The sequence below is a fragment of the Oncorhynchus mykiss genome, chromosome 5, assembly GCF_013265735.2.
Source record: "Oncorhynchus mykiss isolate Arlee chromosome 5, USDA_OmykA_1.1, whole genome shotgun sequence".
NCBI classification, from domain to species: Eukaryota; Metazoa; Chordata; class Actinopteri; order Salmoniformes; family Salmonidae; genus Oncorhynchus; species Oncorhynchus mykiss.
In genome coordinates this window covers 3,872,421-3,887,176 of record NC_048569.1, presented here as the reverse complement: position 1 = coordinate 3,887,176, position 14,756 = coordinate 3,872,421, and the positions used below count along the sequence as shown (strand labels likewise).

Sequence of the window (14,756 nt, the reverse complement as noted above, 5' to 3'; positions counted from 1 at the left end):
GAAAAGATGTCCTAACCGACGTGCCAAAACTATAGTTTGTTAACAATAAATGTGTGGAGTGGTTGAAAAACTAGTTTTAATGACACCAACCTAAGTGTATGTAATCTTCTGACTTCAACTGTATGTATTATATTCTAGTGTAATGTGTATAGTATAGTGGTCTGTAGTATAGTGTAGTTTAGTGATCTGTGTGTGTGGGGGAGGTTAGAGAGAGGGATAGATACAGAGAGTGTATTATCTCCCTCACTTGCTTTGGCAATGTAAACATGTATCCCATGCCAATAAAGCCCCTTGAATTGAATTGAATTGAGAGGGTTTGGAGAGAGGTACATTTCTTTGGCAATGTAAACATATGTTTCCTATGCCAATAAAGCCCAGTGAATTGACATGATCTCTCTCCCTCTCTCCTTGTTTCTCTCCCTCTCTCCTTGTCTCTCTCCCTCTCTCCTTGTCTCTCTCCCTCTCTCCTTGTCTCTCTCCCTCTCTCCTTGTCTCTCTCCCTCTCTCTTTGTGTCTCTCCTTGTCTCTCTCCTGTCTCTCTCTCCCTCTCTCTTTGTGTCTCTCTCCTGTCTCTCACTCTCTCTCCCTCTCTCTTTGTGTCTCTCTCCTTGTCTCTCTCCTGTCTCTCTCTCTCTCTCTCTCTCTCCCTCTCTCTTTGTGTGTCTCTCTCCTAGTCTCTCTCCTGTCTCTCTTTCGCTCTCCCTCTCTCTTTGTGTCTCTCTCCTTGTGTCTCTCCTGTCTCTCTCTCTCTCTCTCTCTCCCTCTCTCTTTGTGTCTCTCGTCTCTCTCCTTGTCTCTCTCCTGTCTCTCTCTCTCTCTCTCCCTCTCTCCTAGTCTCTCTCCTGTCTCTCTATCGCTCTCCCTCTCTCTTTGTGTATCTCTAACCTTGTCTCCTGTCTCATTGTCTCCTATCTCTCTCTCTGTTGTGGAGGTTGAGGAGAAGGCCAGCTCTGAATTCTCTCCTGTCTCTCTCTCTCTCCCTCTCTCCTAGTCTCTCTCCTGTCTCTGTCTCTCTCTCTCCCTCTCTCTTTGTGTATCTCTCACCTTGTCTCCTGTCTCCTTGTCTCCTATCTCTCTCTGTTGTGGAGGTTGGGGAGAAGGCCAGCTCTGAATTCTCTCCTGTCTCTCTCTCTCTCTCTCTCCCTCTCTCCTAGTCTCTCTCCTGTCTCTCTATTGCTCTCCCTCTCTCTTTGTGTATCTCTCCCCCTGTCTCCTGTCTCCTTGTCTCCTGTCTCCTTGTCTCCTATCTCTGTCTGTTGTGGAGGTTGGGGAGAAGGCCAGCTCTGAATTCTCTCCTGTCTCTCTCTATCGCTCTCCCTCTCTCTTTGTGTATCTCTCACCTTGTCTCCTGTCTCCTTGTCTCCTATCTCTCTCTGTTGTGGAGGTTGGGGAGAAGGCCAGCTCTGAATTCTCTCCTGTCTCTCTATTGCTCTCCCTCTCTCTTTGTGTATCTCTAACCTTGTATCCTGTCTCCTTGTCTCCTATCTCTCTCTGTTGTGGAGGTTGGGGAGAAGGCCAGCTCTGAATTCTCTCCTGTCTCTCTCTATCGCTCTCCCTCTCTCTTTGTGTATCTCTCACCTTGTCTCCTGTCTCCTTGTCTCCTATCTCTCTCTGTTGTGGAGGTTGGGGAGAAGGCCAGCTCTGAATTCTCTCCTGTCTCTCTATCTCTCTCTCCCTCTCTCCTAGTCTCTCTCCTGTCTCCTTGTCTCCTATCTCTCTCTGTTGTGGAGGTTGGGGAGAAGGTCAGCTCTGAATTCTCTCCTGTCTCTCTCTCTCTCTCTCTCTCTCTCTCTCCCTCTCTCCTAGTCTCTCTCCTGTCTCCTTGTCTCCTATCTCTCTCTGTTGTGGAGGTTGGGGAGAAGGCCAGCTCTGAATTCTCTCCTGTCTCTCTCTCTCTCTCTCCCTCTCTCCTAGTCTCTCTCCTGTCTCCTTGTCTCCTATCTCTCTCTGCTGTGGAGGTTGGGGAGAAGGCCAGCTCTGAATTCTCTCCTGTCTCTCTCTCTCTCTCTCCCTCTCTCCTAGTCTCTCTCCTGTCTCCTTGTCTCCTATCTCTCTCTGTTGTGGAGGTTGGGGAGAAGGCCAGCTCTGAATTCTCTCCTGTCTCTCAAACACAACAGTTTCTAATTGCCCATTATTGGTTGGCACTTAGGAATGTATAATGAGATGTACAATACAGGCTATTCTACAGACACTCAGACCACTCCCACACTGTATGCTATCTCTGGATTGCCGTTTAGGCTAATGTTACATTTCATATACACTGTGTCACAGTTGAGTCAAATAAAATAATATATTCTTAACATTTTATTTTTTCTCTCTCTGTTCTTCCTGTGCTCTCTCTCTCCCTTCCCCGGCTCTCTCTCCCTTCCCCTGCTCTCTCTCTCCCTGCTCTCTCTCTCTCCCTTCCCTTCCCCTCTCTCTCTCTCTCTTTCCTTCCCCTCCTCCCTTTCTCTCTCCCTTCCCCTGCTTTCTCTCTCCCTGCTCTCTCTCTCTCCCTGCTCCCTCTCTCCCTCCTCTCTCTCCCTTCCCCCGCTCTCTCTCTCCCTTCTCTCTATCTCCCTTTCCCTGCTCTCTCTCCCTTCCCCTGCTCTCTCTCTCCCTTCCCCTCCACTCTCTCCCTCCTCTCTCTCCCTTCCCCTCCTCACTCTCTCCCTTCTCTCTATCTCCCTTTCCCTGCTCTCTCTCCCTTCCCCTGCTCTCTCTCTCCCTTCCCCTCCTCTCTCTCTCCCTTCCCCTCCTCTCTCTCCCTCCTCTCTCTCCCTTGCCCTCCTCTCTCTCCCTCCTCTCTCTCCCTTCCCCTCATCTCTCTCTCTCCCTCCTCTCTCTCCCTTCCCCTCATCTCTCTATCTCCCTCCTCTCTCTCCCTTCCCCTGCTCTCTCTCTCCCTTCCCCTGCTCTCTCTCTCCCTTCCCCTCCTCTCTCTCCCTTCCCCTCCTCTCTCTCCCTTCCCCTCCTCTCTCTCTCCCTTACCCTCCTCTCTCTCTCCCTTCCCCTCCTCTCTCTCTCTCTCTCTCCCTCCTCTCTCTCCCTTCCCCTCCTCTCTCTATCTCTCTCTATCTCTCTCCTCTCTCTCTCTCTCCCTCCCACATCTCTCTCTCTCTATCCCTGCTCACCCCCACTCTTTGTCTGTTGTACAGGTCGCCATGGAGATGGCGGCTACTGGCCTTCTGACAACAACCTGATTGATAGGAGCAGTTTGAACGGTAAGCACCCCCACACAGACTTAACTGCTCCCTATTGTAAAAGTGTTACCGCCCTGTGCAGTGTTCAGAGTTAACTATACTAGACCTGGGTTCAAATACTATTCGACATCTTTCAAATACTTTGATTATTGGTTTTTAGCCTGTCAGGAGTGTCATGTGAGTGGGTGGGTTATTTTTTTGGAGACTTTTGCATTTGGTTCTGTTGTGCCATGCACAAGGTCTGGGAAAACTAGTTGATTTCACCGATTTCACAGGAAATGGCTCCCTACTGTGAAATCACCTAGTCTCTCTGTTCCCAGACCTGGAAATGGCTCCCTACTGTGAAATCACCTAGTCTCTCTGTTCCCAGACCTGGAAACGGCTCCCTACTGTGAAATCACCTAGTCTCTCTGTTCCCAGACCTGGAAACGACTCCCTACTGTGAAATCACTGAGTGTACAGTTCCCAGACCTGGAAACGGCTCTGGTAACTATAGACTAGTTGACTAGATAGACAAAGGCTCTGTGCACATGCACACATACACACGGCAGGCTGTGGAGTTGTCGCTGTTGGGAAATTTGTCTGTTAATTAAGGACTAGCATATCATTACAGCCTGTAGGTTTATGAGCAGGGGAAGGGAGGGAGGGGTAGACTAGAGAGGGAGGGAGGGAGTGAGTGAGTGAGTGAGTGAGTGAGTGAGTGAGTGAGGGAGGGAGGGAGGGAGGGAGGGAGGGAGGGGTAGACTAGAGAGGGAGGGAAGGAGGGGTAGACTAGAGAGGGAGGGAAGGAGGGGTAGACTAGAGAGGGAGGGAAGGAGGGGTAGACTAAGGAGAGGGAAGGTAGGAGGGGTAGACTAGAGAGGGAGGGAAGGAGGGGTAGACTAGAGAGGGAAGGAAGGAGGGGTAGACTAGAGAGGGAGGGAAGGAGGGGGAGAAAAGGATGGAGCAGGAGGAATCCAGTCTGAGTAACCCTATCCAGTCTGACTAACACTAACCCTATCCAGTCTGAGTAACATTAACACTATCCAGTCTGAGAAACCCTAACACTATCCAGTCTGAGAAACCCTAACACTATCCAGTCTGAGAAACCCTAACACGATCCAGTCTGAGAAACCCTAACGCGATCCAGTCTGAGAAACCCTATCCAGTCTGAGAAACCCTATCCAGTCTGAGAAACCCTAACGCGATCCAGTCTGAGTAGCCCGATCCAGTCTGAGAAACCCTATCCAGTCTGAGAAACCCTAACGCGATCCAGTCTGAGTAGCCCGATCCAGTCTGAGTAGCCCGATCCAGTCTGAGAAACCCTAACACTATCCAGCCTGAGTCATGTATATGATAACAAGCTGCGCACACACACATGCCCGCTGTAATCTGTAATCATACTTGAGAGTGTTGGCAGAACGTCGCCAGGGATCGGCGGGGCTCGCTGGTATGACAGCGTGCTCACTGACCCACTGCAATGCCTGCTGGGATGAATTAGGAGGAAACCGGTGGCTTCTGTCTGTCCTTCTGATTAGGAGCAGATGGTTGAGCCTGTTGCCTTCCAGCATGATAGAGGTCAGAGTTCACTGATGAAGCACAGACCCTCCATGTATTGTACCTGGTTCTCAATGGACAGGAGCAGTGTGAAACAGAGACTGTGTCCCTAATGGCACCCTATTCCCTATGCAGTGCATTACTTTGGACCGTCCAGTTGGCGCACATATTGTCCATGCTGCCTGGGCTCTGGTTAAAAGTAGTGCACTACATAGGGAATAGTGTACAACTGTGCCCTAGGGGTGCAGTAATTATACTAGCTGGATGTCCAGCTGAGCAGTGGACGAGTAATTTATCCTTTCCCAGAGACGGGACTGCTCAGGTGTTGTGGGACTGAGACTAATCTCCTTTGTCTTTCCTGTGTTCTTTAGTTCTACTTAACATTCTTAGAATATTCCTAGATGTTCTGGATTGTGTTCATGTTCCTAGATGTTCTGGATTGTGTTCATGTCCCTAGATGTTCTGGATTGTGTACATGTTCCTAGATGTTCTGGATTGTTTTCATGTTCCTAGATATTCTGGGTTGTGTTCATGTTCCTAGATGTTCTGGATTGTGTTCATGTTCCTAGATGTTCCGGATTGTGTACATGTTCCTAGATGTTCTGGATTGTGTTCATGTTCCTAGATGTTCCGGATTGTGTTCATGTTCCTAGATGTTCTGGATTGTGTTCATGTTCCTAGATGTTCCGGATTGTGTTCATGTTCCTAGATGTTCTGGATTGTGTACATGTTACTAGATGTTCCGGATTGTGTTCATGTTCCGGATTGTGTTCATGTTCCGGATTGTGTTCATGTTCTGGATTGTGTTCATGTTCCTAGATGTTCCGGATTATGTTCATGTTCCTAGATGTTCCGGATTGTGTTCATGTTCTGGATTGTGTACATGTTCCTAGATGTTCCGGATTGTGTTCATGTTCCTAGATGTTCCGGATTGTGTTCATGTTCTGGATTGTGTTCATGTTCCTAGATGTTCTGGATTGTGTACATGTTCCTAGATGTTCCGGATTGTGTTCATGTTCCTAGATGTTCCGGATTGTGTTCATGTTCCGGATTGTGTACATGTTCCTAGATGTTCCGGATTGTGTTCATGTTCCTAGATGTTCTGGAATGTGTTCATGTTCCTAGATGCTCCGGATTGTGTTCATGTTCCGGATTGTGTTCATGTTCCGGATTGTGTTCATGTTCCTAGATGTTCCGGATTGTGTTCATGTTCTGGATTGTGTTCATGTTCCTAGATGTTCCGGATTATGTTCATGTTCCTAGATGTTCCGGATTGTGTTCATGTTCCTAGATGTTCCGGATTGTGTTCATGTTCTGGATTGTGTACATGTTCCTAGATGTTCCGGATTGTGTTCATGTTCCTAGATGTTCCGGATTGTGTTCATGTTCTGGATTGTGTTCATGTTCCTAGATGTTCTGGATTGTGTACATGTTCCTAGATGTTCCGGATTGTGTTCATGTTCCTAGATGTTCCGGATTGTGTTCATGTTCCGGATTGTGTACATGTTCCTAGATGTTCCGGATTGTGTTCATGTTCCTAGATGTTCTGGAATGTGTTCATGTTCCTAGATGTTCCGGATTGTGTTCATGTTCCTAGATGTTCCGGATTGTGTTCATGTTCTACTATTGTTAGCCTACCTAGTTACTTATTAAACAATCCAATACATCTGCCCCACTCCTAGAAGGGTGGGGCAGATTGTCCGGTCTATTTTTATCCTAACCCTGTCTGAAAGATCGCATGTGTGCAATCTGTGTTTCTCTTCGCCTGGGAACGTTGGGATTCCATCTTGAAAGTCATCTGAAAAGCATCTTAATGAATAGGAGATAATACTGTTGAAATAACCCTAATATAGCAGATGAGCATCAACGCGGAACCGGACTGTAATTGAAGTCTAGCGTCAGCGTCATTAACCAATGTTTGTGTCCCAAAATATCCTTTAAAATCCTTTTGACTAGGGCTCTGGTCTAAAGTAGTGCACTATATAGGGAATAGGGCTCTAGTCTGAAGTAGTACACTATATAGGGAATAGGGCTCTGGTCTATAGTAGTACACTATATAGGGAATAGGGTTATGGTCTAAAGTCGTGCACTGTATAGGGAATAGGGCTCTGGTCTAAAGTAGTGCACTATATAGAGAATAGGGCACTGGTCTAAAGTAGTGCAATATATTGGGACTAGGGCTCTGGTCTAAAGTAGTGCACTATATAGGGACTAGGGCTCTGGTCTGAAGTAGTGCACTATATAGGGAATAGGGCTCTGGTCTAAAGTAGTGCACTATATAGGGACTAGGGCTCTGGTCTAAAGTAGTGCACTATATAGGGAATAGGGCGCTGGTCTAAAGTAGTGCACTATATAGGGACTAGGGCTCTGGTCTAAAGTAGTGTACTATATAGAGAATAGGGCACTGGTCTAAAGTAGTGCGCTATGTAGGGACTAGGGCTCTGGTCTAAAGTAGTGCACTATATAGGGACTAGGGCTCTGGTCTAAAGTAGTGCACTATATAGGGACTAGGGCTCTGGTCTAAAGTAGTGCACTATATAGGGACTAGGGCTCTGGTCTAAAGTAGTGCACTATATAGGGACTAGGGCTCTGGTCTAAAGTAGTGCACTATATAGGGACTAGGGCTCTGGTCTAAAGTAGTGCACTATATAGGGACTAGGGCTCTGGTCTAAAGTAGTGCACTATATAGGGACTAGGGCTCTGGTCTAAAGTAGTGCACTATATAGGGAATAGGGCTCTGGTCTAAAGTAGTGCACTATATAGGGACTAGGGCTCTGGTCTAAAGTAGTGCACTATATAGGGACTAGGGCTCTGGTCTAAAGTAGTGCACTATATAGGGACTAGGGCTCTGGTCTAAAGTAGTGCACTATATAGGGAATAGGGCTCTGGTCTAAAGTAGTGCACTATATAGGGACTAGGGCTCTGGTCTAAAGTAGTGCACTATATAGGGACTAGGGCTCTGGTCTAAAGTAGTGCACTATATAGGGAATAGGGCTCTGGTCTAAAGTAGTGCACTATGTTCCGAATAGGGTGCCATTTGGGACATGTACAGTGTGTTAGCAGGACGATGGGTCTGAGGCACTCTCACACATTATCTGATGTTTATGCTGTAATAGCTAGTGTTGAGACATTTAGACCGGATAATTATTGAAGAATTTAAAAAAATGTTTTTTTTTAAAGATGACTGTTGAATTCCAATGTGAACATGTCACCTTGTTAAACCTAGAGGACAGACCAAGATGGTTTCTTCTAAGTCTGCTCCTCCAGTCGAGGCCAGAGTTTAGAGCTCTGCTATTCGACCTGAGGGTTAGGGCCGAGTAGAGCCTGTTTTTTTTCAGGTATCACTGAATTGAATACTAACATTTTGATCCTGGGTCATTTGCTCGTGCTCCTGCTGCATGAGAAAACGGCCCAGTTTTAGAGTGATGAAAAGTAGCTAACTGCTAGCTACTCTCTCATGTCACGTCATTGAGGAGAGCAGCCCAAGCGTAGCCATTGCTATGGATACTGACAGACTCAGAGCCACCATGAGCAGAGTGAGCTGCGTCACAGAGAGCGAGTGATAGACAGAGAGGAACAGCTAATGGATTTACTAACGGAGAAAGTTATTTCTGGTTTTGGGTTTTGGGCTGAACCTTAAATTTGGGAGAAGCAATCGGGCCTGGGCGGGGTAGGGCCTGAACTTTCTGGGCCTGGGCGGGGTAGGACCTGAACTTTCTGGGCCTGGGCGGGGTAGGACCTGGGTAGGGAAGGGCCTGAACATCTCGGGCCTGGGTATGTGGGGGCCTGAACATCGTGGGTCTGGGTAGGGTAGGGCCTGAACAGTGTGGGCCTGGGTATGTGGGGGTATGAACGTCATGAGCCTGGGTAGGTGGGGGCCTGAACATCGTGAGTCGGTGTAGGGTAGGCCCTGAACGTTGTGAGCCTGGGTAGGGTAGGGCCTGAACAGTGTGGGCCTGGGTATGTAGGGGCCTGAACATCGTGGGTTAAGTACAGGGGGGGGGGGGGGGTGTTAAAAGCTTGGTAATTAAGTACAGGGGGGTTAAAAGCTTGGTAATTAAGTACAGGAGGTGTTAAAAGCTTGGTAATTAAGTACAGGAGGTGTTAAAAGCTTGGTAATTAAGTACAGGGGGGGGGGTGGTTAAAAGCTTGGTAATTAAGTACAGGGGGTGTTAAAAGCTTGGTAATTAAGGACAGGGGGGTTAAAAGCTTGGTAATTAAGTACAGGGGGGTTAAAAGCCTGGTAATTAAGTACAGGGGGTTTTAAACGCTTGGTAATTAAGTACAGGGCGGGGTTAAAAACTTGGTAATTAAGTACAGGGGGGTTAAAAGCTTGGTAATTAAGTACAGGGGGTTTTAAACGCTTGGTAATTAAGTACAGGGGGGGTTAAAAGCTTGGTAATTAAGTACAGGGGGGTTAAAAGATTGGTAATTAAGTACAGAGGGTTTTAAAAGCTTGGTAATTAAGTACAGGAGGGTTAAAAGCTTGGTAATTAAGTACAGAGGGTTTTAAAAGCTTGGTAATTAAGTACAGGGGGGGGTTGTTAAAAGCTTGGTAATTAAGTACAGGGGGTTAAAAGCTTGGTAATTAAGTACAGGGGGGTTAAAAGCTTGGTAATTAAGTACAGGGGGGTTAAAAGTTTGCTAATTAAGTACAGGGGGGGGGGTTGTTAAAAGCTTGGTAATTAAGTACAGGGGGGGTTGTTAAAAGCTTGGTAATTAAGTACAGGGGGTGTTAAAAGCTTGGTAATTAAGTACAGGGGGGTTAAAAGCTTGGTAATTAAGTACAGAGGGTTTTAAAAGCTTGGTAATTAAGTACAGGGGGGGTTGTTAAAAGCTTGGTAATTAAGTACAGGGGGTTAAAAGCTTGGTAATTAAGTACAGGGGGGTTAAAAGCTTGGTAATTAAGTACAGGGGGGTTAAAAGTTTGCTAATTAAGTACAGGGGGGGGTTGTTAAAAGCTTGGTAATTAAGTACAGGGGGGGGTTGTTAAAAGCTTGGTAATTAAGTACAGGAGGTGTTAAAAGCTTGGTAATTAAGTACAGGGGTGTTAAAAGCTTGGTAATTAAGTACAGGAGGTGTTAAAAGCTTGGTAATTAAGTACAGAGGGTGTTAAAAGCTTGGTATTTAAGTACAGGGGGTTTTAAAAGCTTGGTAATTAAGTACGGGGGGGGGGTTAAAAGCTTGGTAATTAAGTACAGGGGGGGGTTAAAAGCTTCAGTACATCTGTCAGTTTCTTTGAGACGAGACGGCGGGGCGGTGAAAGTGAACGGAGGGACAGGTTGAATTGATGACATTCTCCATCACCCCGTTATTGTGACCTTGACAGGAGTGGCGTGGAGAAGCCTCGTGTCGGTCTGGGGGCTTGGAGGCAGCACAGTGAATCCATCCTTCACAGTAAACCCCCCCCCCCCCCCCACCCACTCAGACGGAGCACGGGACTGATTGCAGCAAGCGCACGCACACACCACACACACCACGCACACACACCACACACACACCACACACACCACGCACACACACCACACACACCACACACACCACGCACACACACCACACACACACCACACACACCACACACACACCACACACACACACACACACACCACACACACACCACTGTATGGTACCACCGATGGAAATCTGCATAGCTCTCTCAATTTGTCTTATTGCTGTGTTTGGTATTTTCCGTTTGGGAACAGCTGCTGTTTTGAACTGAAAGGAACACACCCACACACACAAACTTACACACACAAGCCCAAACACCCACACACGTACTGTACCGGTACTGTAGGAAACAGGGCTTGGGAACACAGTCTGTCTGTTAGTGCTCCGACTATACTCCAACACCCACTGTTCTCTAAGTACACTCCCGACACCCACTGTTCTCTGTAGAGGTTATATACAGGGAGGTACCGGTACAGTCAATGTGCTGGGGCACCGGTTAGTTGAGGTAATATGTACATAGAGTTATTAAAGTGACAATGCATAGATGATAACAACAGAGAGTAGCAGTGGTGTAAAAGAGGGGGGCAATGCAAATAGTCTGGGTAGCCATTTGATTAGCTGTTCAGGAGTCTTATGGCTTGGGGGTAGAAGCTGTTTAGGAGCCTCTTGGACCTACCGCTTGCCGTGCGGTAGCAGAGAGAACAGTCTATGATTAGGGTGGTTGGAGTCTTTAACAATTTCTAGTGCCTTCCTCTGACACCGCCTGGTATAGAGGTGCTGGATGGCAAGAAGGTTGGCCCCAGTGATGTACTTTGCCGTTCACAATACCCTCTGTAGTGCCTTGCGGTCGGAGGCTGAGCAGTTGCCACACCAGGCAGTGATGCAACCAGTCAGGATGGTGCAGCTGTAGAACATTTTGAGGATCTGAGGACCCATGCCAAATCTTTTCGGTCTCCTGAGGGGGATAAGGTTTTCTCGTGCCCTCTTCACGACTGTCTTGGTGTGCTTGGCCATGTTAGTTTGTTGGTGATGTGGACACCAAGGAACTTGAAGCTCTCATCCTGCTCCACTGCAGCCCTGTCGATGAGAATGAGCTCTGTCCTCTTTTTCCTGTAGTCCACAATCATCTCCTTTGTCTTGATCACGTTGAGGAAGAGGTTGTTGCCAGGTCTCTGACCTCCTCCCTGTAGGCTTGTTGTCTTGTTGTTGTCGGTGATCAGGCTGACCACTGTATTGTCATTGGCAAACTTAATGATCGTGTTGGAGTCGTGCCTGGCCATGCAGTCATGAGTGAACAGGGAGTACAGGAGGGGACTGAGCATGCACCCCTGAGGGGCCCCCGTGTTGAGGGTCACCATGGTGGATGTGTTGTTACCTACCCTTACCACCTTGGGGTGGCCCGTCAGGAAGTCCAGGATCCAGTTGCAGAGGGAGGTGTTTAGTCCCAGGTTGCTTAGCTTAGTGATGAGCTTCATGGGCACTATGGTGTTGAACACTGAGCTGTAGTCAATGAATAGCATTCTCACATAGGTGTTCCTTTTGTCCAGGTGGGAAAGGGCAGTGAGGAGTGCAATAGAGATTGCATCATATGTGGATCTGTTGGGGCGGTATGCAAATTGGAGTGCGTCTACGGTTTCTGGGATAATGGTGTTGATGTGAGCCATGACCAGCCTTTCAAAGCACTTCATGGCTACAGATGAGAGTGCTATGGGTCGGTAGTCATTTAGCCAGGTTACCTTGGCGTTCTTGGGCTCAGAGACTCTGGTGGTCTGCTTAAAACATGTTGGTATTACAGACTCGGACAGGGAGAGTTTGAAAATGTCAGTGAAGACACTTGCCAGTTGGTCAGTGTGTGCTCTGAGTACACGTCCTGGTAATCCGTCTGGCCCTGCGGCCTTGTGAATGTTGACCTGGTCTTACTCGCATCGGCTGCGGAGAGCGTGATCACACAGTCTTCCGGAACAGCTGGTGTTCTCATGCATGTTTCAATCTAATTTGCCTCGATGTAAGCATAGAAGTAGTTTAGCTCGTCCGGTAGGCTCGTGTCACTGGGCAGTTCTCGGCTGTGCTTCCCTTTGTAGTCTGTAATGGTTTGCAAGCCCTGTCACATCCGACGAGCGTCAGAGCCGGTGTGGTACGACTCGATCTTAGTCCTGTATTGATGCTTTGCCTGTTTGATGGTTTGTAGGATGGCATAGCGGGATTTCTTATAAGCTTCCGGATTAAAGTCCCGCTCCTTGAAAATGGCAGCTCTACCCTTTAGCTAAGGGCGGATGTTGCCTGTAATCCATGGCTTCTGATTGGGGTATGTACGTACGGTTACTGTGGGGACGACGTCATCGAGCCACTTGTTGATGAAGCCAGTGACTGATGTGGTGTACTCCTCAATGCCATTGGAAGAATCCCGGAACATATTCCAGTCTGTGCTAGCAATGCAGTCTGTGCTTCTCCAGAGCTTAGCATCTGCTTCATCTGACAACTTTTTTATAGACCGAGTCACTGGTTCTTCCTGCTTTCATTTTTGCTTGTAAGCAGGCATCAGGAGGATAGAGTTGTGGTCAGATTTGCCAAATGGAGGGCAAGGGAGAGCTTTGTACGTATCTCTGTGTGTGGAGTAAATGTTGTCCAGAGTTTTTTTCCCCTCTGGTTGCACATTTAACATGCTGATTAGAAATTTGGTAAAACAGATTTAAGTTTCCCTGCATTAAAGTCCCCGGCCACTAGGAGCGCCGTCTCTGGGTGAGTGGTTTCCTGTTTGCTTATGACTTAATACAGCTCATTCAATGCTATCTTAGTGCCTCAGTCTGTGGTGGTTTGTAAACAGCTATGAAGAATACAGATGAAAACTTTCTAGCAAGATAGTGTGGTCTACAGCTTATCATGAGAAACTGTACCTCAGGCAAGCAATAGACTTCCTTAGATATCGTGCACCAGCTGTTATTTACAAAAATACATAGTCCGCCGCCCCTTGTCTTACCAGACGCTGCTGTTCTATCCTGCCGGTCCATCGTATAACCAGCCAGCTGTATGTTGATAGTGTCGTCGTTCAGCCACGACTCCTTGAAGCATAAGATATTTATAGTAGTAGTATATAGTAGATAGATATTTATAGTAGTAGTATATAGTAGATAGATATTTATAGTAGTAGTATATAGTAGATAGATATTTATAGTAGTAGTATATAGTAGATAGATATTTATAGTAGTAGTATATAGTAGATAGATATTTATAGTAGTAGTATATAGTAGATAGATATTTATAGTAGTAGTATATAGTAGATAGATATTTATAGTAGTAGTATATAGTAGATAGATATGTATAGTAGTAGTATATAGTAGATAGATATTTATAGTAGTAGTATATAGTAGATAGATATTTATAGTAGTAGTATATAGTAGATAGTAGATCGTTTTGAACGTCCCGTTGGTAGTTTATTCTTCCGCGTAGGTCATCGATTTTATTCTCCAAAGATGTTTGCTAGCAGAATGGAAGGAAGTGGGGGGGGGGGTTTATTCGATCGCCTACGAATTCTCAGGATCACATCAGCTGTTCACCGCTCAGGACCAGGCAGAGAAGTCCAGACATTAAGTAAGCATAGTACCCTATCTCTAGTTATGCAACTTTAAGCGCTGTATCTCATTCAAAGGGATGTGAGCAGCAAATGAGAGTAATGACTTATGTGCTTGGAACGTGCAAACCATTTCTGTTTTCATTTCCAGAGGGGAGTCAATCAGCCAACTGTCTTACAGTGCACTATTTATTATTTGAAAAAAATATAGGATTTTCAACATTCTTGTCCAACGATCCTATTTCCTGTCCCTGTTGTAATTCCAGACATTGGTCAGATGCGTCCTCCTCACGGCAGCGTGACTCCCCAGAAGAACAGCAACCTTCTGGTCATCATCGTGGTCTCCGTGGGTGCCGTTACCGTGGTAGTGGTTGTCATAGTAGCGCTGATCTGCACCCGGCGCTCCTCCGCACAACAGAGAAAGTAAGTTGGACCTTCTTCTTCTCCTTTCCTTTTCTCTCATCAGGCCCCATGTTTTCACAACTGTTCCCCCCCTCTTTATAAACTCTCTTTGTTCTAGAGACATGGGAACAGAACAGTTGAACCTCTGAGGAGATATCCCTCAGTTGGGCTGAGTCCCAAATAGCACTCTATTCCCATTAAAGTGCACAATTATTTTTTTTTTTTACACTACAGAAGTAGTGCACTGTTTAGGTAATAGGGGGTCATTTTGGACACGCTTTTGGACTCTACTGCAGTTTGCTAGTAGCTTATCTTCTCTCCTTTCCAACCCTTAGCTCTGGGATGACACTCTGTTAACACCTTACGTAAAGCATTCTGTTTGATATTTACACAGTGCTAGTTATCTGAGAGGAGGGAGGGAGGGAGAGGGAGGGAGGGAGGGGGAGGGGGAGGGAGGGGGGAGAGAGAGGGAGGGGGGGGGGGGAGGGGAGAGAGAGGGAGGGGGGGGGGGGGGGGGGGAGAGGGAGGGAGGGGGGAGGGAGGGGGAGAGAGAGGGAGGGAGGGAGAGGGGGAGGGAGGGGGGAGAGAGAGGGGAGGGAGGGGGAAGAGAGAGGGAGGGA

At 47.1% G+C, this 14,756-nt stretch overlaps 1 protein-coding gene across 2 annotated transcripts in view; it reads left to right on the top strand.

Annotated features, from left to right (window-relative positions):
• LOC110513199 (netrin receptor DCC-like) overlaps positions 1–14,756 on the top strand; it is a 632,990-nt gene that overhangs the window by 530,355 nt on the left and 87,879 nt on the right. For both annotated transcript variants that reach the window (XM_036976622.1, XM_036976621.1), the window contains exons 22-23: positions 3,138–3,203; positions 14,001–14,157. In XM_036976622.1, the coding sequence (XP_036832517.1) occupies positions 3,138–3,203; positions 14,001–14,157 (223 nt within the window). The remainder of the gene's footprint in view (positions 1–3,137; positions 3,204–14,000; positions 14,158–14,756) is intronic.